The following is a 24,393-nucleotide window of genomic DNA, read 5'->3' on the forward strand; positions in this document are numbered from 1 at the left end:
TTTCCTGCATAGAACGTTCTTCAGTATACTTCATTTATATCAATGCTATTTAGTTTCACAATAATCATAAACTATTAATGAGATTAAATACTTGTGACATCAGCATCTCTATAAAGAAAATCAAAGCTATTCAACATCTATCAAAATTCCTCTGTGACTACTCCTGTAAAATTGACTTCAGAGTTTAGGACTGCTATTTTTCTAACCATTCATTAGTTTCTTTCAGCCAGGGGTGGGGGAAAAAAAAACCCAAACAAAAAAATCACTTTTCTCAGAAAAACCCTTTTGTTAAAATTCTTATAATTTCTTTTCAGGTCCAACCTGAAAAAAGTATAGCTTTTCTGTCATGTCTGTAACATTAATGACTAAATTAAAATGACAAGACCACTGATGGATTCAATCATCTTTATTAGCCTATCAATGTTACAATTTTATACATAATAGCTAGATGTCTTCTCAAAGAAATCTACTTTAGTACATCATGTTAATTAAAGCCAAGTCAGATGGCTACCCCTATCATTTTTAATATCCTCTGGACAAGGCAAGCTAGGAAGTCAACCACTTTTACACAGACTTGAGTAGTGCTCCAAAATAAAGTAATTAGGAAGCTGCTACATTTTAAAGCAGGGGAGGAAAAACAAATTTCATTTTGGTCTGTTTTGTGTTCCAGCAAATTATGCTTTCAATTAACAGCAACAATGGTATCATAAAAAAATGCTCTGCCTTTTCAAATGAACATCAATACAAATTAAAATAGTATTGGAGTCTTTTAGGAGGCAAATCGCTACATTCTTCAGTGTAACTGAGCTTCCTTATCGATAACCAGGTCCCGGTTGGGTATAGCCCTGACCAAAGGGAGGACGGTTACGTGCATAAGGGTTAGGCCCACTTGGAGGAGGGGTCATGGTACTTCCAGGAGGTGGAGTAAAACCAGGTCTTGGTTGATAAGCTCCAGGTTGGCTTGGAGCCATTCCAGGTTGTGAGGCAGGGGCCACAGTATAATTAGCAGGCTGAGAAGTTTGGGTAGCGTAAGTTTGTGGCGGGTAATTGCTTGCCTGGTACTGCTGTGGAGGTTGAGCAGGCAGTGGCTGAGGCTGGCCAGAAAAGGCAGGGGCCTGCGAAGTTGGTTGCTGGCCATATCCCTGGAACTGCTGAGGTTGCTGGGGCCCAGTCTGCTGACTATAGCTAGCTGTAAAGGCAAAAGAAAGTATATGTCTTGTATTTCTTTTGCTGTAAATTTTCCAGAGAATTAGTATAAGTAAAATTGGTAAGTTTAACAAACTTTGGTCACAAATGTATGCATGACAAGTAGAGTGGTTAGTTTCAGAACATAATAAATACAATTTTAAGACCAAATAGTTTCATTTTTTGAAGTCACTAGTCTTAAACTGAAATTGCTATACATATTTCTCCACTCCAACTGTTTCTGTATTCCAAATGCTGAGCTGTCAAGTCTGACTCCCTGCAACCCTCCCCTGGATTTCCAAGGCTGTAAATCTTAATGAGAAGAGTCATGTTATCTTCCCTCTGTGGAGAAGCTGGTGGACTAACACTGCCAATCCATTATGGTTAGCAGGACAACATGCTACACCACCTTCGCTCCTTACACTGTACTTATAATCCTAAAACAAAACATCCTGTCCTAGTATAACTCTTACCACAGAAGAGATGATTAAATTACAAATGTGTGAATTACTAATATTTTATCTTTCATGGAAAATGGCAAAAGCAGAGCAGTCCTTAACCTGGTTTTGAGAGGAAGTCTCACACCAGTTCCAAATAAACACACAGTGCAGAGAATGAACGTTTAAATTTTCAAATGGAGTTATGATTCTACAAATACACATTACTGTGCCAACAAAGTACTTTATAGTTTATTCATACTCTTTGTAAAAGTCAATTAAAAATAAATTCAGAACCCATTTTCAAAATTATTTCTTTAGGGTTTGACACCTGATAATTTAGTAACTCAAAATGCTGGCTTAACAGTAACAACATATAAAAAAAAACAAAAACAAATTCACAAAACAACATCCAGATTGATAATTTACTAGGATGTAATTTTTCTAAAAGAAAGTCAGCTTCACTGAAAACTTTAATCTCTACCATGAAACACACCTGCAGCTACTTGCAATGAAACCTCTCCATTGACTGGAATCCTGTCAGCATTAAATACCAGATACATAAGAAAATTATTAAAATATGTACAACCCTGTATTAGAAAAAAAAAAAGGAATGAATGAATTTGAGTATATTCTGAACTCACCTTGAACCTGGGTTCAAAATTTACTCATGAAAGAAACCTTTTTAACACAGTCCAAGAACAAAACTAGGAAAGATTACAGAGGGAACTGGCATAATGTCAAGGATGTTTCAATGTTCCCATCACCACTTCTAGTTTAGAAGCAGACTATCTCCGTATCTCTCAATGAAATTCATGTTAAAGTGACTAGGGAGGATCAGAAATACAAAGAAAATTTGGAGAAAACGAGTATTTACTCAAGTGAAGACCACATAATATCAAGAGTTTTATTTTTAATAATTGTCTGAACCATTTAACCCATAATACTTCAATAAACTAAAATTAATTTGCTAAAATCTTGAAGGTCATATTTTTTCCTATCCTTATAAAAACAGTAACTTCATCTTAAGTTTTTCACATTTCTTGAGAAACAGAACTTAGTAAAATATTTAAGTATTGACTTTTCATTGTGTTAACTGGTATTTAAAACTAGTTGGAAAGCAATCCTATCCCTAATTATTGCTTAGGAGATAAAATTATCTCAAAACTGCCATTTCATTAGCAAGCTACTACTACTAGTACTGACCGCAATGTGTATGTGGTTACAGTGTCCTCTCACCTCTAGGCTAAGTAGTCGTACCACACAAAGTCCTTACTTTCAAGTCCTTTACTGAAAAAGCTGGCCAAGCCCTTGTTTATTAGGTGGAAAATGCAGCATGATATAGGAAAGTAAAAGTCAGAACTGGGTTCTGTTCCAGTTGCCTTACTGAACAGCTGTGTACCCTTGAAGATGTAGTAAACCTCCTTGAATACAGTGGCTTCATACACACACATGCAGTGAGGAAGTAAGAATCAGTGGTCACAAACTACAGCTGCACCTTAGCATGATCTACAATGCTTTCATGCTTTTTAAATACTGAATGTTGAATTCTACTTCTGACTAAAAGCAATGGGATTTCAGAACAGGGCCCAGAAACCTGTAAACTTCAAAAAGCTCTTCAAGTGATTTTAAAGTACTGAGCTGTCACTGTGTACCTTTGAGTCAGAACCAATTCACAGCTGACCCTCTATCAGGTTTTCAGAGGCAGCAAATCACACAGGAGGAGACTGTCTATCCTCCCACAGAGCAACTTGTGGGTTCAAACTCGCATGTTTTTAGGATTGCAGTGTAGCTTCTTACCACTAGGCCATCAGAGCTCCCAAAGTACAACAGTGAAGGTTGAAATATTGAGAGCTGAAATCCCCTGAATTAGATGATTACTAGGTCTTTTCTACAATACTTAAGGTTGAATTGATGGTTTTTAATTAAAACTGATTATTTTGGTATTTAAATCTTCGGTGGTAAAACAAGAGTCAAACACAAACTTCCTCTCTGCTATAACAAATACATTTCTTTATATGGTATTAACTTATGCTATAAACCTCTGAGCCCTTAAAAACCTTAAAATTTAGTTCTTTTAATAAGATCATCTTTCCAAGTATGAGAAACATATTTCTACAAATGCTAAAATACATTCAATGTCGTAAGAAAATCTTATGTTACATATAAGGAAGTCTTGCATTTTTTGCGTTTAAGTCACTTAAAAGGTAAAAAGAGCGAGCATGTGTGGCATTAAAATTGTTTTATGCTGCAGTTATTATAGATTTTTCTCACTGTAACACAGAAATGTTGACATGCAATAAAAAGTGCATACAGTAAGTGTACAAGTAAAGCTGTTGTTATTTCTCTCAATAAAGACTTAATACTAGTTTGAGGAGAAAAAGTACCATTAGTCAAGGAGTTAAGAGAAAGTTTAAAAGTTAGTGAGTCAAGAAAAGAGTTTCAAATCATTGACCCTAGTCCTTTTAAACACGTGCTCACCTGAATACTGAACACCGTACTGCTGTGGAGGCTGAGCTGGAGCCTGCGGCTGCTGAGCTCCATAACCGGCCTGCTGCTGGTACTGGTACATCTGACCTGAAAAACGGAATTACAGGGGGGAGCAAAAACAAGACAGGGGAAGGAACAGGTTAAACTTCGCAGTTTTAAAAGTACACCCTCAAGAGTGATGAATAACGATAATGAAAATTAGTAAACATAAAGATACGATGTTACCCTAGTGGTTACAACTTCATAAATGCCAATAAAACAAATCTTTTTCAAAGCTAATTTTCAACAAAAACAAAGAATAATTCTATGTCAAAGTAAAAAACCTAGACAAATGCCATTAATATCTTTTAAATCTTTCCCAAAGCATCTTATTTATCATCTTCACCATTTATACCTTTACTTGTTACCATCTGAATGGACTCTTTTGTAGGAAGGAATTTCACAGGATCCTTTAATTTCAGATCTCAAAATAATATGTGGGAGTTAACAACTACTGGTTTTGAAGGTGTATATGCCAACTGAATTTCCTAGCCACTTGGTAGAATCTGAGAAAGCATAAAAAGTGCCTAACTGCACTCCTAAATAATAGCATACCTTCTTAACTCTGAAAAGGTTCCTGGAAATGGAGCACTATTAAGGGTTAAAAACTCAAACACAGGCAACTCCATAACACATAACCACAACAGCTAGTAATCTTGAGCATTTCTTCATGTCTTTATTGACCATCTGAAGGTTTTCTCTGATAAAATGTTATCCATGTCCTTTGCACATTTTGCAATTGCGTTGTTTGTTCTTGTTGAGGATGAACTGGCTTTTGTATTAGTATCATTTTTATTACTTAAAAAAAAAAAAAAAAACAACCAAAAAACTAAAACCCCCCAAAAAACTCAAACTCAGTACCATTAAGTCAGGCTTAATGCACAGTTGACATTCCATTGGGTTTCTGAGGTTGGAAACTGCACTGAAGCGACTGCCTATCCTTCGTCCTCAAACCCACTAGTGATTTGAACCAGAGAGGTGTGGCTTTTTGGATGCAGTGCAACTCTATGAAAGATGCCACTAGAACACCTCATTTGGGGTCAGTTACTAGATTTCCTAAGAAGAAATATTTTAAACTTTATTCTCACTTACGATAGCCAGGTCAATTCTGACTCAAGGCAACTATACATCATCAGGTTTTAGAGGGTAAAATCACAATGGGAGGAGACTGCCCATCTCTCTCTGTCAGAGCCACTAGCAGACTCAAACCTTTGGAGATGCACAGCCTTGGAGTTAGCAGTGCAACTCTACCGCTAGACCTCCATTTGTGTAATAGTATGACATCAAGATGGAGCTGACCCATTGGTGATCCTGCAGCGAGTTTTCAGAGGCAGTTAACTGCACAGAAGCAGACTCCCTATCATTCTCCCACAGAGCAGCTGGTGGATTTGAACCATGTGCCTTTGGGATTGCAGCACAGTTTCCTACCACTAGGCTATCATGCATTATTTCCTGCAATTAGCAATTTGTTGTTTGCTATCTTTCCTCATTTGTACTTCTTTACAGTTGTTCAAATGATAAATTAGGCATGAGTTAAGACTGACTCCAAAGTAACAAACAAGTCATCATCCAAATGTAGTTTCTGAGCATCTGAAATGTGGCTGGTCTTCACTATGATGTGTTATGCTGAAGTTTTTCAGATCAGTGTCACAAACTAGATTTTTTTATGAAGTTAAAAAAAGAGTAAAGCCATTAACTTCTCAATAATAATTTCACGTAGAAATAGTGGGCTAATGATAATAATTTTATCTTTCTTATTTTTAAAAATGTGGCTACTAAAAATCTTTTCATTACTTGACACTTCCATTGATCTTAGGTAATAATGATGGGGAATTTCACCTTCAAAATCTACTAATGGGGGGGAGCTAATGGTATACTTACACAGAAGAAAACACTGAATTTTAAATTAATATACTGACAAACATGTTTATACAAATGTATTTTAAATGAACATATTTAGAACACACATATATGTTGTAAGGAGCTCTGGTAGCCTAGTGGCAAGAAGCTGTGTTGCAATCCCAAAGGCACACAGTTCAAATCTCACCAGCAGCTCTGAAGGAGAAAGATCAACAATCTCTTCCCATGCCTCGTAAAAATCCACCAGAGGGTCAGCTATGGGTCGTTTTCGACTCGACGGAATACAACAACAACATATATGTTTTAGAGAGCTCTCCTAGCTTAGTCTTTAATTGTGTTGTTAACCGAAAGGTAGCAACTCTCTATTGGTTCAAATCCACCATCTACTTCGAGCGAGAAAGATGTTACATCTAGTACCATGTTGCTTAAATTTTCAGAAAAACCACTCAAGGGTCAAGTATGAATCAGTTCCAATTTGACAGCAGTAAGTTTTTGGACGTGTATTTTATAATATTTAAACTTACAAAAAACCTAAAATTACTAATGGATGACACATATGACACACATTTTGCACACTGTACATCATTTCTAAATGTTAGAAATCTGAAAACAGATTTTTCAATTACAATAAAACATTGAGAGTAAAACTTGAGATATTACTACTGGGCCGAAATTCCATTCCTTTTCAAGTCCACTGCAAATAATGGATGAAAATACCCTTTCAATTGTTTCTATATAAACAATACACATGGTGTAAAATATAATGGTTTTAACATAGTTTTAGTTCATCTGATATGATGGTGAAAACTCTTACCACATCCAAACTATTTTTTGCACTTATTTCAGCCCTACTTAAAATACCCCCTTAAAATCTGTTCTGTCCTTAGAAATTGCATTATTGGCAAAAATGAAACTATAAGACCAAATTAGTTAAGAGGAAACACCCAGAAAGTCTTCCCACACCATGCACTCCTTAGCAAAATGTCCTGTGCTAATTCTGAGTGGCTGTACCAACCATGGAGGTAGCTCATTCAACAAGATGACTCAAAATATTATCACAACATGATAGGCCAGCTCCAAAAGTAATCAGTTCATTTTAAGCTATAATTTTTTTTTCTTTTTTAAACAATAGCCTCAACATGTTTCTGAGTGTTGAAAATATATTACATTTAAGCCTTCATACAATAGCTAGAGCACCACCTGGTGTTTGGTTTCAAGTTAAATGTACAATCTTAATCCTAAAATTCTAACACTCAATTTGCAGAAATAATATTTTAATAAGGAGCAATCAGAAACTAGGCCTCATTTGTGCTCTACAAAGCTCTGAGGATTAAAATGAAGCACCTCAATGTCCTGCTATCCAGTGCTTGGGACCCTCAATACCCTTTAACTATAGGAATTACTCTTTTAAATATATATATACACTTGAGTTTTCAAGTTACATTCTGTCAGGATCAAAGACACTTTATGAAATCAAAGGTTTAGTCTAACTTGCATATTTACAGTACGAGAAAATAAAAACCCAGTGAGACTAAATTATTTATAATGATTACATTACTTAGAGAAGAAAAATGTCATTTAAAATACACTGCTTTTTCAAGAAAATAATTTTTTTTTGCTAACTACACAGAAAAATAAAGAACTAAAACATTCCACTTAATAGTTTTGCTACAAAGAAGTTTCTATTTTAAGAATCTTTAAATTACAATAAAAATAACACAGCCACTAGGGATTCAGGGGAGATGTGAGAGCAGGAAATAAAATAACACCTGAGCACATGCAAAATAAAATGTGATGTCCTTCTCAATTCCACTCTTTTCCCCAAGGTTCACTACAGATAGGTATAAATTTTTCCTGATCATTACTCCTGTATAGATACCTTTTAGATTATTTTCTTTTCAATTAACTGAAAACATACTCACATGGCCTACTAATTTTTTAACTCCAAAAAGATAATTTTCACATTTCTGTTCAAAGCACAAATGTATACATAAGCTATTCACCATTGCCAACTATGCAGTCCTATGTAACTGTTGGCTCATGCCCTTTCTACAGATTTAGTGCTCTAAACTCTATTTTACCTTCACTCTGACCTGCTTGTGTCTGTGCTCCTGTATATGGTGGCTGCTGTGGTTGAACTCCTGGGGGGTGAGCTGCTGAGGAAGAGGAAGCAATGCTGTCAGGTGTTCCTGAACGGTCTTCTGCAGGAGCACTGGGTGGCCCTGGATGGTAATAAAATGCTAATTTAATGCCCAATACAATGACTTTCTCTTAAGTTCAATAAGGCAGAAACTATAAAAGTAGTGTAGACTATACACCATCACAAATGCAGCTTTCTACTTTAAGGGTATGTACTTTAAGAAGTTCCTGTATGATGCAAACAATTAAGCATTTAACAAGTAGCTGGAAAAACTGGCTGGTTTTACCAACCAAGAAGCAACCTGGAAGACAAGTCTAGCAATTTGCTTCCAAGGGTCAGACTTAAAAATCCTATGGGGCATGTGTAGCTTACATGCACAGGGTCACCAAGAGTCATAATCAACTCAAAAGCAACTAAATGTTATTCTGTCCTTTAATCAACTCTCTTAAGAATATATAGCCACAAAAGGAGTGCTTATATTGCTGAGTACTAACTTCCTCCTGCAAAAGCCAATCCTCATTCCCGCAATGCTAACATCCTCCTACCCTGTGCAACATTTTATGTATCAACTAAAAGCACCATCATGTCATTCATCAATGGGTATCTACTGCCCATAAAGTAAATTCAACCCTCTAGTGTGCTCCAAGAGCTCAAACATGTCTTACTCTTCACATGCCCCTCCCCCACAGCTAGTCTGAGCTCCTCCTTATTCTATTTATCTAGTGCTATTTTGGCCTTCAATTTATTACTGTCCCTTATATCTGCACCATTTATACACATCTAAGTATAATTAAAATCAGTTCAAATTCTATAGTTCTACCAAGTCTTCTTTGTTTATAAGAATTTTTCTACTTATGATTTTGTGCAGTTTACTTTGTGATAGTCTTATTTCCATCTACTTTGCCCATTTTTAGGCTTCAACTTTCCTTAAACTATGACTTCTTTTCAGTAGACTTCTTTGAGTCTTTCTGTCTGACTCACAAGGCCAAGCATTTTAATTTAAACATATAATCATTATAATTTTTCAGGAATAATTAACAAACAAATGAATGAAAACAATTCATTAAAGTTTCAATTCTGGAAAAGTAAAAAAAAAATACCTTTTGAAGAGAATCTAAATTTTTAAACCTAGCATCAAAGATTTCCTCTAAATGGCATCTTCTGGTGTCTTAGTAAGTAGCTAGAATTTAAACTTATATTTCAGTTACTCTACAAATGTTTATCTGATATGCCTTCCCCCCCCAAAGCACATATTCTAAACAATTCAATGTCTCTTCAGATTTCAAATTCTCTTTAGTGAATAATCTCATAAAAACTTCAAAGAAAACTAATCCTGTTTTTCCAGCTATAATAATGGCAGAAAAAAATTAGTCATTTAAGTCCTCACAAAATGATAATTAAAAAAATTTTTTTTAAAGCCCAGAAGATACAACTATGTGAAATGACTGAAAAGCAATCAAATGTAAGCCAATATCTGAGCAGAATTTTCCCCAAGAGTTTTCAAGGGATAAAAATTACAGGCCTGACCCTAGCAGTTCCAATAATAGAATCCAAATTTACTGACTTAAGATTACAGAAAACAAACTGTCAAACACCTAGAAATTTAAGGAGAAATCTCTAACATAAGGGAGTCACCAACAGAGTAACACTCAAAATCACAGGGTTTACTCTGCCCAAACTCCCAAGCTAAACATGTGGCAGAACACACAGACACAGACACACACATACACACAAGGGTTCAGCACCAAAAGCAGCAACTAGAGCATAAAGAGCAATAGAGCAAAAGCTGAGTATACACCTGTACTATATAGGCCACAGGACAGACAGATGCTGAAATACAGCAGATAAATATTTCAAAGCAGATATTATACTTTTAAAAAGAAAGAAAATGAGAAAATACAAAAACCTAAACCAAAAACATTCATAGAATTAAAGGAAACTATCGTCTTGATGAATATGAAGTTAAAGAACTGCAAGAGAACTATTTTAAAAAGAAAAACCACCCAGTGATTTCTAAAGCTCAGAGTGTAATAGATGGGGGGGGGGGTAATAAGATTTAAGAAAATGAACAGATTTCAGAGAACCACTGAGTGATGAAAAGCTCTCCAACTGGAATTCCAAAGAGAATAAAGCAGGAAAAAAATTGTTTTAAAATGATGACCAAAATAGAAAAAGAAGACATAATAGTGTAGGTCTAATTTTAAGATTAAAAACTACTTCTTGTAAAAGTACTTTCTACAATAAAATTATTTAACCAGAATCAACTTAAATTTTACTAAATTTTTTCAGAAAAAACCAGGTGGCTCCTTGGAGGCAAGGATTCTGAGGTTCCGTCTAACTTACTTTGGACATGTTGTGAGGAGAGACAGGTCCTTAGAGAGGGACATCAAGCTTGGGACGGTGGAGGGACAGCGCAGGAGAGGAAGGCCCTCTATGAGGTGGATTGATTCAGTGACTGGGATAATTGGGATGGGAGTGTCAGAGACAGTGCGATTGGCACAGGACAGAGCGGAGTTTAGGGCTGTTGTACATAGGGTCGCTATGAGTCGCAGGTGACTCGACGGCATATAACAACAACAACAACAACATATATCTGATTAAAGAAATTTTAAGTATAATTTAAATTCTGCAACAAATCTAAAATAAAATTACAGCATAGTAAAGGAAGCACCAAAGAAGATACAGTCACTGTACAAAAAATCCAAAAACTGGTTGACACTGAAAAATTTCAGGAAATACCATATGATACAAAGCCAATGGTAATGAAAGAAGAAGATAAAGCTGTGCTGAAGGCATTGGCAAAAAATAAGGTCCCAAGAATCAAAGTAATACCAACTGACACGTTTCAAGTAACAGATGTGCAACTGGATGTGCTCACCAGTCAATGCCAGGAAATTTAGAGGATAGATGCCTGGCCAAATGACTGAAAGAGATGCATATTTGTTCCCATTTCCAAGAAAGATGGTTCAACAAAATGTGTAAATTACCCAACAATATCATTAATACCACATGCAAGCAAAATACTGCTGAAGATCATCCAAAAATAATTAGAATAGTAACACTGGCAGAGAATTGCCAAAAGTTCAAGCTGGCTTTAGCAGAGGCCATGGCACCACTGATATCAGATGGATCCTAGATGGAAGAGTATCAAAAGAATGTCAATTTATATGTTATTGATCATTCTAGGGCATTTGACTGTGTGGATCACAACAATCGATGGCTAACACTGAGAAGAATGGGAATTCCAGAACACTTAATTGTGCTCATATTTAAACTATGCCTAGAACAAGAAACTGCTGTCTGAATAGAGCAAGGGAATACCATATAGATTAAAATCAGGAAAAGTTTAAGTCAGTGGATATTCTTTCTCCATAGTTACTTAATCTGTATGCTGAGCAAAATAAATTCAAGAACCTGGACTCTATGAAGAGGAATGTGGTATGTGGATCAGAGGAAAATTCGTCAACAACCTGCACTAAGTAGATGACACATCTTGCTTACTGCAAGTGAGGAGAACTTGAAACTAATACTGCAGAGAATCCAAGATGACAACTTTCAATATAAACTGCATTTCAACATCAAGAAGACACAAATCTTCACTACTGGACCAATGGGCAATATTAACAATAGGTAGAGAAAAGACTGAAATTGTCATCAATTTCATATTACTTGGATACATAATCAACATCCTTCATACCAGCAGTCAGAAGAACAGGAGATACTGTATGGAGCAAATCTGCTGTAAAGGACCTCTCCAAATTACTGAGGAGCAATGATGCCAGCTTGAACACTAAGGTGCACCTAACTTAGGCCATGGTCCTTTTAATGACTTGCTATGCATTTGAGAGCTGGACAATGAAGAAGGGTAACAGAAAAATTGCTACCTTTATGCTATGATGTTGAAGAGTACTGAACAGCCCCTGGGTTGCTAAAATGACCAAACAGGTATGTCATGGAATTAAGTGCAGCCAGAGAGTTCTGTAGAGGTAAGGATGGTGAAACTTTGTCATGTTGCTAAAAGAGGCTATTCTTTGGAAAGGGATATCATGCTTAAAAAGGTGAGTGCCAGTGAAAGAGAATAAGACCTTCAACCAGAAGGACCGATACAGTGACTGCAGCAATGGGCTCAAGCATGTCACAGATGAAACGGATGACACAAGACAAGACACAGTTTAGATCTATTTTTCAAAGGTTCATTATGAGTAACAACTAGAACACAATAAAGAAAGAGTAGAGATTTCACTTTTCATAAAATATGCTTGAGCATATCTTTTCAAGGGGTGGGTGCTACATACTGGTAAAAGGCACAAGAAAACCTCAGGTGCTACAATCTATCTATATCTAGATCTAGCTAGTGCTTTCACAGGAATGTACATATGTAAAAGAATTATTTAATTAAACAATTTAGCTCTTTTAAACTTCACCACATTGAAATTGTTCTTCCAAAATAAGAAGGAAACAGAAGTGAAGGGATGGGAGAGAACAATAAAAAAGTGAAGTAAACTAACAAATATGCTGGCTTACCTGAAACTTGATCATCTGTTAAGCCAAATGCTGACATGACATTTTTATTGATTTCATCTTGGTTTTTTAAGGGATCAAAAGCTGACATACTTGCTGCCATAACTTGAGTAGACTGCTTTCCAGAAGAATCAGATGCAGAAGGTTTTTCCTCCCTACCATCCACAGTATCTTTAAGAAAACAGGATAGAAAAATTTAAAAAATCTTGGTTTCATTTCACTTATTATACAGATAGTGAAGGCTAAAAATGAAATACATGCATAAATTCAGCCTACTGAGTTAACGGATCCCTCTGAATAAGGGGTTATTAATTTTCATTTCCTGTTTATACTTGTTTATTTTTTTACTCTTAAAAATCAGAAAGTAAAAGATAAACCTTTTTTTAAATAAATTCTATTTAACTCTCTACCTAATTAAAAAAAAATGCAAGCCCTGTAGAATAAAAAACTATTTACTATTTTTTTACAGCACATGACTTAAGTATACACTTAGAAAACAGTACATATAGAAATTAATATTTTATTTTGTCAAAGGATAATACACGTTTTGGTCTACGTATTGTTTTCCCATGAACATAACTGTTGTGGATCACAACAGTCTATGGCTAAAATTCAGAAGAATGGGAATTCCAAACACTTAACTGTGCTCATATTTAAAATTGTGCTCTGGAATTCCCATTCTTCTCAGTGTTAGCGTCAATTTTGTTATGATCCACACAACCAAATGCCTAACTTTACACTAATCACTGCAAAGGAATTCATTCATGCAGCTACATATCATTTGTTCACTGGAAGAAAAAAAGGTTTAAAAACCACTGCAAGGCAGAACAATGAAGAGATAATAGTTCTATATAAACCAAATGGTTCTGACACTGACTAGTGGATTTCTTTTATGAATAAAAGTTAACTTTTGGTATGTTTTTATTATTTCTTTCTTTTTCTTCAGAAGATTATCACTTCATGATAGTCCTATGAGTTTAAGCAGCCCAGGAACTTTTACAGAAGCAAAATGTTAAAATTATCTCACATGATGTTAAAATCCAGAAATAAAAGTAAACAGCCAACCCTAAAAAATGCACAAATATATTATTGAACTAATTAAATAAATGAGAAGGACACAATGACTATAAGACTGTCCAAACAAACAAACAAAAAAAAACTACTGTGTAATAATTATCATTTTAATTTACTTTCCTAATATTTTTAACTTGAAACTACTTTCTGTAGCACAAAAAACTCATGAAAATATATTAAATTCTTAAAGAGGTTCACAGCGTATCTGAAAAGTTAACAGGTCTGAAAAATAACTTAGTAGTCTAATTGTCAAAGAACCACCCTGGCAGCACTGTACAAATAAGACTGACTCCCAGGTATATGATTTGATCCAGGAATCTTCCTTGTGTTCTCATAATTTGTATAAATAGTCAGGGTTAGGAATACAAATATGAACACTACCGTAGTCAAGAATAAACTCTTATTCTTGAACTCTTCCACCGGAGAAGGTTAAAAACACACAGGCACCACTTCTCATCCCACCCCCAAAAAGGACAAGGATATAGAAGAGGAGACTAAGAAATCTGAGTAAAATTGACCCATAGTTTACCATTTTCAGGAATACTGGTGGCTGGTCCTGGTTCTCCTGGTGGTTCCAAGCTATCCAATAAGCGATTCACTTTATTTCTAAGTTCTATCAGTTCTCGACGGAGATATTTCACTTGACTTGATTCAAGGGGTCTCGGCTGGCCATTAACTGGAATAAAAGCATTAAATTGGTTAAAACAAAAAAATATCTTTGAAAAAGTTTATTAGCAGAACAATACATAATAAGGAAAGTATATTTCCTTTGAAAATTTTAAGAAAATAAAAAAGATACTTACTGATGTCATTTAAGTGTTAACTTTAAGGACTGTCTATTGCTAATGACTTAATTCTAGAAAAAAAGAAACATTCCTAAGTACTGATGGCAGATAACAAAAGCATACAAAGTTGCTAAGAATTCACCTACAATAAAATAAATTCAAGCCTAAAACGTTTTCCTTCAAAATTTCATTTTAAATTCATTTGTAATAATTATTATAGGGAACTCTGGTGGCCTAATGGCAAGAAGTTACATGGCAATTCCGAAGGAACAAGGTTCAAATCTCACCAGCTGCTCTGTGAGAGAAGTATGAACAATCTCCTCCCATGTGATAAAATGCTTCTGAAAACCTTCCAGAGGGTCAGCTACGGTTCGGTTCCAACTGTATGGTACAAACAACAACTACTAGAATTATATACCCTCAACGACCTCATTTTTACACACTTCAATATTAAAATAAGCATTTTGTTGTTATGTGCCATCTAGTCACCTATGATTAATAGGTGCCCTATGTACAACAGCTCTGAAGCTTGCCCTGTCTTGAGCCAGTCTCCCACTCTGACACACCTACTCTCATTGCTTCAGTTACTGTATCAATCCATCTCATCCAGGGTCTTCCTCTACTAAACTGTCCTTCCACCCCTGCAAACATGATATCTTTCTCCAAGGACTGGTGTCTTCTGGCCATATGCCCAAAGTATGTAAGATGGAGCTTCAAAATCCTACCCTGAGAAGAAACTTGGTTTCACTCTCTCCAAAGCAGACTTATTTGTTCTCTTGGTTATCCAAGGTATGTTCAAGACTATTCTCCAGCACAACAAATCAAAGGCATCAATTCATCTTCTGTCACCCTTAGTCACTGTCCAGCTCTCTGATGCACAGCAAGTAATTCGAAGACTATGACCTGGATCAGGCGCACCTTAGTATCTTAGACTGCCATCGTTGCTTCTCAGTACTCTAGAGAGGTCCTTGACAGCAGATTTCCCCAGTGCAATTTGTCTTTTGATTTCCTGACTGCTGGTGCCAAGGGTGATGATTGTGGAGCCAAGTAAACCGAAATTATTAACGACCTCAATCTCTTCTTCATCTGTCATGGTACTACTGGCCCAGTGGTGAGACACATAAAGATACAACAAAGACCTGATGGATTATCTCTTTTGCCTACTTTTGACTTAAATAAAGTGAACAAAAAGTATTTTATATATAAAAAAAAATACAACCAGAACCTATGAATCCTCACAAACCCTTCAGTGGTTACTTTTAAAGGCAGTATAAGAAGCCACAAAAAAAGGGCAGGGATTATCCAATAAACAGTTTTTTGGTTTTTTGTTTGTTTTGTTTTTTTCCAATAAACAGTTTTAAACTTAAGTCAATGTTACCTCATTTTATTCCCTATTTTGTCCAATGATTTTTAGCTGACTGAAAAAAAGAGAAGATTAAGTATATCCCCAGCAACAAATTTTTTTAAAGGCTCTGAATGCCAACTTCAAGACAAGAATTCAAAACTGAAGAACTCTATGTACTGCCTTTATACATAAACACAAACTCCTGAGGTACCAAATAGTGAAGGGCATCTATTTAAAAATAAAGGTTTGGGCTGGATATTTGATTGTTAAATGTGCTTTAATTGTCAAACACCAATATACGTTAACTACTTTTAAGAGATAATCCATCAGTATTTTACATACTTTCTTTTTTGTTGTAAGAAAGTTGAACATAATAACCTACCTACGTTAAAGTATTGGTTTTAATATACAAGAAAGATCTTGAAAAGCAGGAACTGGGCTGGTACTGCTGGATGCACCTTAAGTGGTCTACCCTACAAACTGGCCTGGCAATCACAGCTAGGCTGCTGTGTTTTTTTCATCACATATTTTAAAAATACCAACATCAGAAAGATCAGTGCATGACAAAATGGACCTAGACAAACACAAGACCATTCCATATGCATGCTAGAACTTAGACAACAAATAGTAACATCAAACCATACATCCCTCAAGGTTTGCCAATATTATCACTACTAATTTATCAATTAAATTACAGTATGAGGCTAATTTCACTTCTCTCTGAAAGATAAAATTTCACAAGATATCCAAACTCAGAATCAACTTACCCTACCCTGATAGCATTCAAAGCCCTGTTTTGTAACCTTTTTCCAAAATCACCCAGCATAAACCCAGACACTGTTCTAGCAGCTTCTGAGATGCTCCTCTATTCTCCATGTTGCTGTTCTTTCTGATTGCAATCAATTAAATCCAAGTTAGTGGGATTGCAGGTATGTTCCTGTTCATCTCTATTCAGAGCACACTGACTTTAAGAAGCCTTCTATCTACTGATAGCTACTTGTGATTTTAGGGGTACTATGTTCCAAATACTCTGAAATTTAAATGCTATACTCCACTCCACAATTAAGCCATATCAATTGTATAAATGCAATTTTAATGAAACTTGTCAAGCACAAGATGATAAAACATTTTTAAAATTCATGTGTCACCTATCATCAATCACTTTTCATCTTTGCCCCAATAATTAAGAAGATAATAAAGGTTCCTAGGTATCTTCTTAGACTTCTACTCTCCAATTCCAGCTCTTTGCATATTCCATTATAATACTTTGCTCTGTCTTCTCAAACTGCGCTTTAAAATGTTCTGCTCCTCTCTCTCTTTCTCTGGACATATTATCAAGGAGGACCCATCTATTGAGCAGGACATTCTGCTTATTACAAGAAAGGGTCAGTGAAAAAGGAGAGGACTTTAACAAATGTACTGACACTGTGGTTTCAACAATGACTGTTAGGTCCTAGCAGTGTTTCCTGGCTATCATATATTAGGTTGTGATGAGTTAGAAGTGACTCAACAATACTCAACAATAATTACCTGTTCTTGGCTTAACACATAACTGTTCAGTATTTTTGCTATGAATCCCAGAAGAATGTCTATTTGTGCTTTATTGATTATGCAAAGGCATATGACTGTATGGTTCCTAACAAGATGTGGCTGACATTGAGAAGAATGTGAATCAAAGAGCACTTAATTGTGGTCATGCAGAACCTATACCTGGACCAGGAGGCTGTTGTGCGAACAGAGCAGGGAAGCACTGCACGGTATGGAATTGGGAAGGGAGTGCACCAGGGTCGTATTCTCTCTCCATACTAATTCAATCTGTATGCTGAGCAAATTATCCGAGAAGCTGGAGGAGGAATGTGGGATCTGGACTGAAGGGAGAGACTGACTCATCAGTAACATGCATTATACAGATGACATAACCTTGCTTGCTGAAAATGAAGAGGACGTGAAGCACTTGTTGCAGAAGACAAGGAATGCAGCCTTCAGTATGGATTGCATCCCAATGTCAGGAAAACAAAGATTCTTACCACTGGACCAACAGGCAACATCATGATTGATGGAGAGGAGACTGAAACTGTCAACAGCTTTATCTTGCTTAGATCCACAATTAACACCCATGGTACCAGCAGTCAGGAAATAAGGAGACTTACTGCACTGGGAAAATCTGCAGTTAAAGATCTCCCCAAATTATTGAGTTATGATGTCAGTTTGAGGACTAAGGTTTGTCTGATTTAGGCCATAATTTTTCTGATCCCTTTCTATGGATCTGAAACCTGGACAATGAGATAGGATGATAGAAAAAGTATTGACAACTTTGAGCTGTGGTGTTGGGGAAGAGAACTGAATAGCCAATGGCTGGCCAAGAGTATGAATAGCTATGTCTTGGAGAGGGTTCAGCCAGAGTGTTCTTCGGAGGCAAGGATGATGAGGCTTCACTTCACATACTTTCGACATGTTATGGGTGCTCTGGTAGTCTAGTGGCAAGGAACTGTAAAGGCACAAGGTTCAAGGCCATCGGCTGCTCATCAGGAGAAGGATGGGCAATCTCCTCCTGTACCATTAACTGCCTCTGAAAAGCCACTGGAGGGTCAGTTATGGGTCAGTTCCAACTCTAAGGTACACAACAACAAAAGCAACTATGCCTAGTATGTCAACACTCACATATTTTGGACATGTTGCTAGGAGGTGCTATTCCTTTAAGAAGGACTTGATGTTGGGAAGTGTGAGAGTCAGCAAAGGAGAGGAATATCCTCAACTAGGTGGACTGACACAGTGACTGCTGGCGATGGGCTCTGTGTGTTAGGAAGTGTGAAGATGGTGCAGTACAGAATAGATCTTTTGTTCACAGGGTCACTATGAATCATGCTCGACAGCACCTAACCATAAAAACATATTCTTGATACAGTCAAGGAGACTGGCTTAGGATAGGCAGGGTTCAAAGCTATTGTACACAGGGTCTCTATGAGTTGCAGGCGACTTGATGGCACAACATTTTATAAAGCCAACTGACATTTTCACTTATAAATTAACCAGTGTATCTGGCTCACAATTGCTTCTTTCATCTTTCACTTTCTTTTCACACGTAATGTACACTTGACTGAAGAGTCATCTTTAAAATTTCTTTTAAAAAAGGGATTTATGAACAGTATATGCTAAGTCTTTCTTTGAAAATGTTTTTATGTCTCTTCATTTTGAACACTAGTTTTAGAGACTACTGAAGGGTAAGTTTCCAGTTATTTTTCTTAATAGTTTGAGGAAGTTAAGCTGCCTAACACAACTGCTTTATGAATGGTCACTCTTAATTTACTTTTAATATTATCTGTTTTATGTATTCTCTGTTATTTGCTGTTATGTGCTGTCAAGTCACCTCCTAATAATAGAGACCCTATAAATTGCCCTATCCCGAGCCAGTCTCACTGACTCTGACACACCTACCCCCATTGCCTCACTGTGTCAACCCTTTTTCATCCAGGATCTACCTCTCCTGTGCTGTCCCTCTACTCTTCCAAGCTTGACGTCCTTCTCAAAGGACTGGTCCCTCCTGGCCACATGCACAAAGTATGTGTGATGAAGCTTCAAAGTCCTACCCTCCAAGGAGAGACTTGGTTTCACCCTCTCCAAGACAAGCTTGTCTGTTCTCTCGGTGGTCCATGGTATTTTCAAGACTCTTCTCCAGCACCACAACTCAAAGGCATCAATACTTCTGTCATCCTTTGTCACTGTCTAGCTCTCTGATGCATAGAAAGTAATTGCAAAGATAATGGCCTAGATTAGGTGCACCTTAGTCTCTATCCTGACATTATTGCTCTTTAGCACTCTGGAGAGGTCCCCAACAGCAGATTTTCGCAGTCCAATTTGTCTTTTGATTTCCTGGTGCAAGTGTTGATTGTGGAACCAAGTGATCGGAAATTGTTAACAACCACTATCTCTTCTCTATTTATCATGGTGTTGCTTTGTTTTCTTCATATTGAAGACTATAGTCCTTGCAAGCCCTTCAGGTCCTCTTCAGTGTCATCTGTGTAGCATAGGTTGTTGATAAGTCTTTCTCCAATCCTGATGCCACATTCTTCTTCATCAAGCCCAGCCTCCCAAATGATCTGTTGCACATATAAATTGAAAAGGTAAGGAGACAGGAAGTATCCCCAATGCACTCCTTTCCTGATGTAATCTCTAGCTTCGGACAATTTTGTCTTTATCATTATATAATTCTGAAAAAATCTTCAATCATGACTTCTTTAAATATTCCTCGTCTCCTAATCTCTCCATCTTTAAACTTTGTGGAAATATGCTTCACTTTTTCTCAACTTTTTTTTTAACATTCATTTCTGTTTTCATGCATTCTGCTCGAATTTCTCTGGATCACCTTTCAGTTCACTAGTTCAGAATCTTTAGCTGTGACTAATTGGCTTGATAGCAACTAATTTCAACTAGTATAACTGGATGCTTAATTAAGCCACTAAGTATTTCATTTCTTAAAGTTACTTTATATTCTTTGTAAATGTGTTCATCACACTGCTTTGTATACTTTTCACGGTTTTTAGAATTGTTGTTTCTACTAACTGTTCTGTCCACTTTTCTTCATTAATTTTTTAATGTATCTTACAGTTCTGAATTATAATTTCAACAGAATTTTGAGAAGCTATGTGATCTGGACTGAGAATATAACCTTTAAAGAGACATATGAATTTGCTTCTGCTATATTATCATGGTATAATCTAGGTTTGGAAGATCTCAAATTATGCAGAGGGTTTAAATTTAAATCCACCCCATTTAAGGACAATAGTTTAAACCCTCAAAAATATTTCCTAAAAAACTCATAGTACAGGTGGTGATAATCAATTTTCCTTGACTTTTCCATCAGCGGAAATTTTTTTCTAAAGTACTTCATTAAAAAATGTATCTGTAATAAGTTATCTACAACGGCATGTTCTTACTTTTTGAGAAGGATTTTCACATTTATCTATCTTATAGACGACTAATTAAGTCAATTAAATAGTATGTATTTTAGGTTCACTATTGTGCTAGGCAGAAAGGCGTATTAATGCTTGGAAAGATGGAGAGTTAGAGAAGGAAAAGACCCCCAATGAGAAGGACTGACATCGTAACCTCTGCAACGGGCTCCAGTGTCTCAGACATGATGTGGATGGCACTGGATAGGGCAGGGTTCATGTTTGCTACTCACAGGGTCACTACGCGTTGCACTTGACTCAATGGAACCTAATAATAACAAATGTACAAAAATATCTTTTCTTTAAAACAACTATAAAACTATTAAAATTTTGAAACCTAAGTCATATTTATACTTTTTAACAAAATATGAAATAAACAGATCATAAAGAGGGCTACTCATGGAAAGCTTTGTTTCAGTGTACCATAGTATAGTTAAAAAAAATCTAATTAGGAAAAAAAAATTCACACATGGCCAACAGATACATGAAGAAATGCTCAAAATCACTGTAAGTAAGAGATGCATATCAAAACCACAATAAGATACCATTCTCACCCAAGTAGCAGTAGCAAAGTTTAATAGGACAACAAGCAATATAGGTTGCAGAGGATGCAAAGAGTCAGGAGCTCTCATACACAGATGGTAGGACTGTAAAATGGTACAACCACTCTGAAAGGCAGTGTGACATTTCCTCAGAAAGTTGAAAAAAAGAAATTCCATAAGGCGCAGCTATTCCACTGTTAGGAATATACCCTGAGAAAATCAGAACTGAGAAACAAACAGAAATTTGTACACCAATGTTCACAGCAGCACTACTCACCATCCTGAGAACACAGAAGCAGCCCAAATATCCAACCACAATCAAATGGATTGAAAAATTATGGTACATTCACACTACTTCTTCTTATTCTTATTATTATTGTTATGATGCAACACTCAGCAACAATTTCAAAAATTATTTCATAACTTGGGAAGGACTAGAGAGCATTATGCTGAGCTAACTACCTCAGTCTCATAAGGGCAAATACTGCATAAGACCATTATTGTAGAAATAAATAACTAGTAAAACATGTACGAGGATCCAAGGGGGAAGGACAGGAGCAGAGGCTTGAGGATGGACAGGGAAGAATCACGGGTCACACAATTTGATGGGCGGAAGGAGGGAAGAATAAAGGAAATGGAAAAGATCCAGTAGAGATCTAGAAAGATAAGCAATGGTGGGCAGAGGCCAGTAGTGATTAATTTTATAAAATGTAATGAATGGGAATGATTCTATGTAATAGAATATGAAGTGAAGAATAGTGTGAAACCAAATGTATTCAGACTTCGTAAACAAATCAATATAAAATTATTTTTTTTAAAAAAGTCCACAGTTTATTTTTTACATAATCATACTACCACTTCAACTGTGTAATAATTCTCAACTGTTTTGTCCCTTAAGGCATGTGTCTGGAAAACTTGTCAAACTTAAATAAAATCTAAAGGACTGAGTATTATATTTCTTTTTAAATAGAGCTAACTCTAATATTTTATTCCTTAAAAGATAATATATAAGTAACAGGCCTATAAAATCAGTTAATCCTGAGAATAAATGAAAATGTAGTATATTATAGGACAAAGGTAATTATAAATTCTTGGAAACTTAGCTTAATAATGTTAACCCTAAAACACCTTATGTAAGTGACACGTATTATTATTATTCAGGGTTGCTAAACAGTAGTAGTCAGGTGTGAAATTTAAAATATGCTTACTTTCTATATCACCCAAAAGAAATGGACATAGTTAAGCTTTAGCTAACTGTCAACTCTGATGTAGCCAACTTAAAGCAAAATTATCCACACTGTATCTACAACTTTGACCATTTTCTTAAAAAACATAAAGCCGACTTTAAGTAGTTTAAAATTAGCTCTTATATACTCTTTTAAATGTTACTTAATTGTATTTATTAAAGAGAAATTTAAAAAAAAATCTTTGATAAAAACACAATGAGTAAAATAATTAGAAAGTTTACCACTTACCAAATAATGTCAGTTTCAATATCCTACTGCACTGAATTGCAAACGAAAGGTCAGAACTATCAAAAATTGTTATAAGATCGCCATCTAGAAAGTAAAAAAATATGATGGAAAAAATGAATTTCATATTTGCTTCAGTAATAAATCAGGGCACATATAAAATTAAAATCCATAACACATATTGCAAAGGATAATTAAAATTTCTCACAAAAAACTTTATAAAGGATCTAGGAAAGATGTGTTACTTGTTAAAAAAAAATCCATTTTTCTTAACTCTACAGCAAGGTCATTTATCATACCCTCATAAGAGAAGCAAAAACTCGCAACCAAGATTAAAGAACTAAATGGACTTTTGCTCGTCATCAGGAGATTTATGCCAGCAATATCACAAATCACTGGTTCAGACTGAAATGTCTTTTTAAAAAAATTTAAATCTATTTCTCAAAAGTGACATTAATAAAAATTCTTGAGTTTCATTCAAAATCTAACCCTAAATTCAGTGAGATCAAACTGATGCCAAGTGGAACAATAGCTGTAGATAGTCATTAGTCCAGTATTACAAATTCTGCAGAATTCTTTTAATGAATTAAGGAACGGAATCTGTAAGGTTACTGATAATTTTGATAGGAAAATAAAAACAATTTCTTACTAATAAAATATTCATATGGACAAATAGTCATAAAAAGACTGAAATCTCCCAGAACTCAGTGATAAAGAATACTATATTAGCATATCAATTGCATGTCTCAAAAGCTTTCAAAAGGCTGGGGAGAAAAATGTTCTCTGGAGAGAGCAAGAACAGAAAAATAGCCATAGAAAAGGAGAAGTGGGGCCTGGACAAGGTAACTTCATACACACAGTGATGGGGGAGGAGAGAGCAGTTGCCTGGGGAGGCAGAGATGATTCCAGGGAAGCTCTACTGCACCAATTTTCACACTTATTAGGCAGATTTACACTGGACAAAGATAGCAGCAGGAGCCATTACTTGGAGATTTAGTTTTTTCACTTTTAGTAACATGAGAGTACAATGTGCAACCTTCAAGAAGTCTCCTCAAACCTATTTTGAAAAATAGAAAGTATACATGGAAAAGAAACTTAAAGAGGAGCCAGTGTGTTTCCATGACAGACAATTTTTATAATTTAAAACATTGGTTTTAAATGATGATAAAGATGACAAGAGATTGTAAGTGGTCTGCAAAACTGAAATATGTATGAAGATCTGGTCATTTACGAAAAGCAATCAAACAGTGACATCAGTTTAAGACATACCAAATTTGAAGTAAGGAGTTTCTTGTGTGTGCTAGGTACTGCTGGAGTATCATAAATGGTTTAAGCCCTAGACCACTAGTTGAAAGTTAAAAGACAGGCATCAGAACCCATTCAAAGGCCTCATAGACAGACCCAACTCCTGTACAAAGCAGACACTGCTGTTGTTGTTATGTGCCGTCGAGTCATTTCCGACTCATAGCGACCCTATGCACAACAGCCCTAAACCCTGCTCTATCCTGCGCCAACCGCACCGCCTCTGACACACCCATCCCGATTACCCCAGTC

The 24,393-nt window shown here is 35.9% G+C and overlaps 1 protein-coding gene across 4 annotated transcripts in view; it reads right to left on the reverse strand.

Moving 5' to 3' along the window:
- Positions 1-390: 390 nt before the first annotated feature.
- TFG (TRK-fused gene) overlaps positions 391-24,393 on the reverse strand; it is a 34,534-nt gene continuing 10,531 nt past the window's right edge. Inside the window, exons 2-8 of one of the 4 annotated variants that reach the window (XM_006890016.1) lie at positions 22,843-22,926; positions 14,276-14,422; positions 12,676-12,843; positions 8,105-8,233; positions 4,104-4,199; positions 2,119-2,159; positions 813-1,189 (exon numbers count right to left, since the gene is read on the reverse strand). In XM_006890016.1, coding sequence (XP_006890078.1) covers positions 2,125-2,159; positions 4,104-4,199; positions 8,105-8,233; positions 12,676-12,843; positions 14,276-14,422; positions 22,843-22,926 — 659 coding nt within the window. In that variant the 3' untranslated portion in view covers positions 813-1,189; positions 2,119-2,124. Of the gene's footprint in view, positions 1,190-2,118; positions 2,160-4,103; positions 4,200-8,092; positions 8,234-12,675; positions 12,844-14,275; positions 14,423-22,842; positions 22,927-24,393 lie in introns of all 4 variants that reach the window. The other 3 variants (XM_006890015.1, XM_006890014.1, XM_006890013.1) reach the window with 3 other exon arrangements.

This window comes from Elephantulus edwardii, unplaced genomic scaffold (assembly GCF_000299155.1).
Source record: "Elephantulus edwardii isolate Elephantulus edwardi_28Jun2011 unplaced genomic scaffold, EleEdw1.0 scaffold00085, whole genome shotgun sequence".
In the NCBI taxonomy this organism is placed as follows: Eukaryota; Metazoa; Chordata; class Mammalia; order Macroscelidea; family Macroscelididae; genus Elephantulus; species Elephantulus edwardii.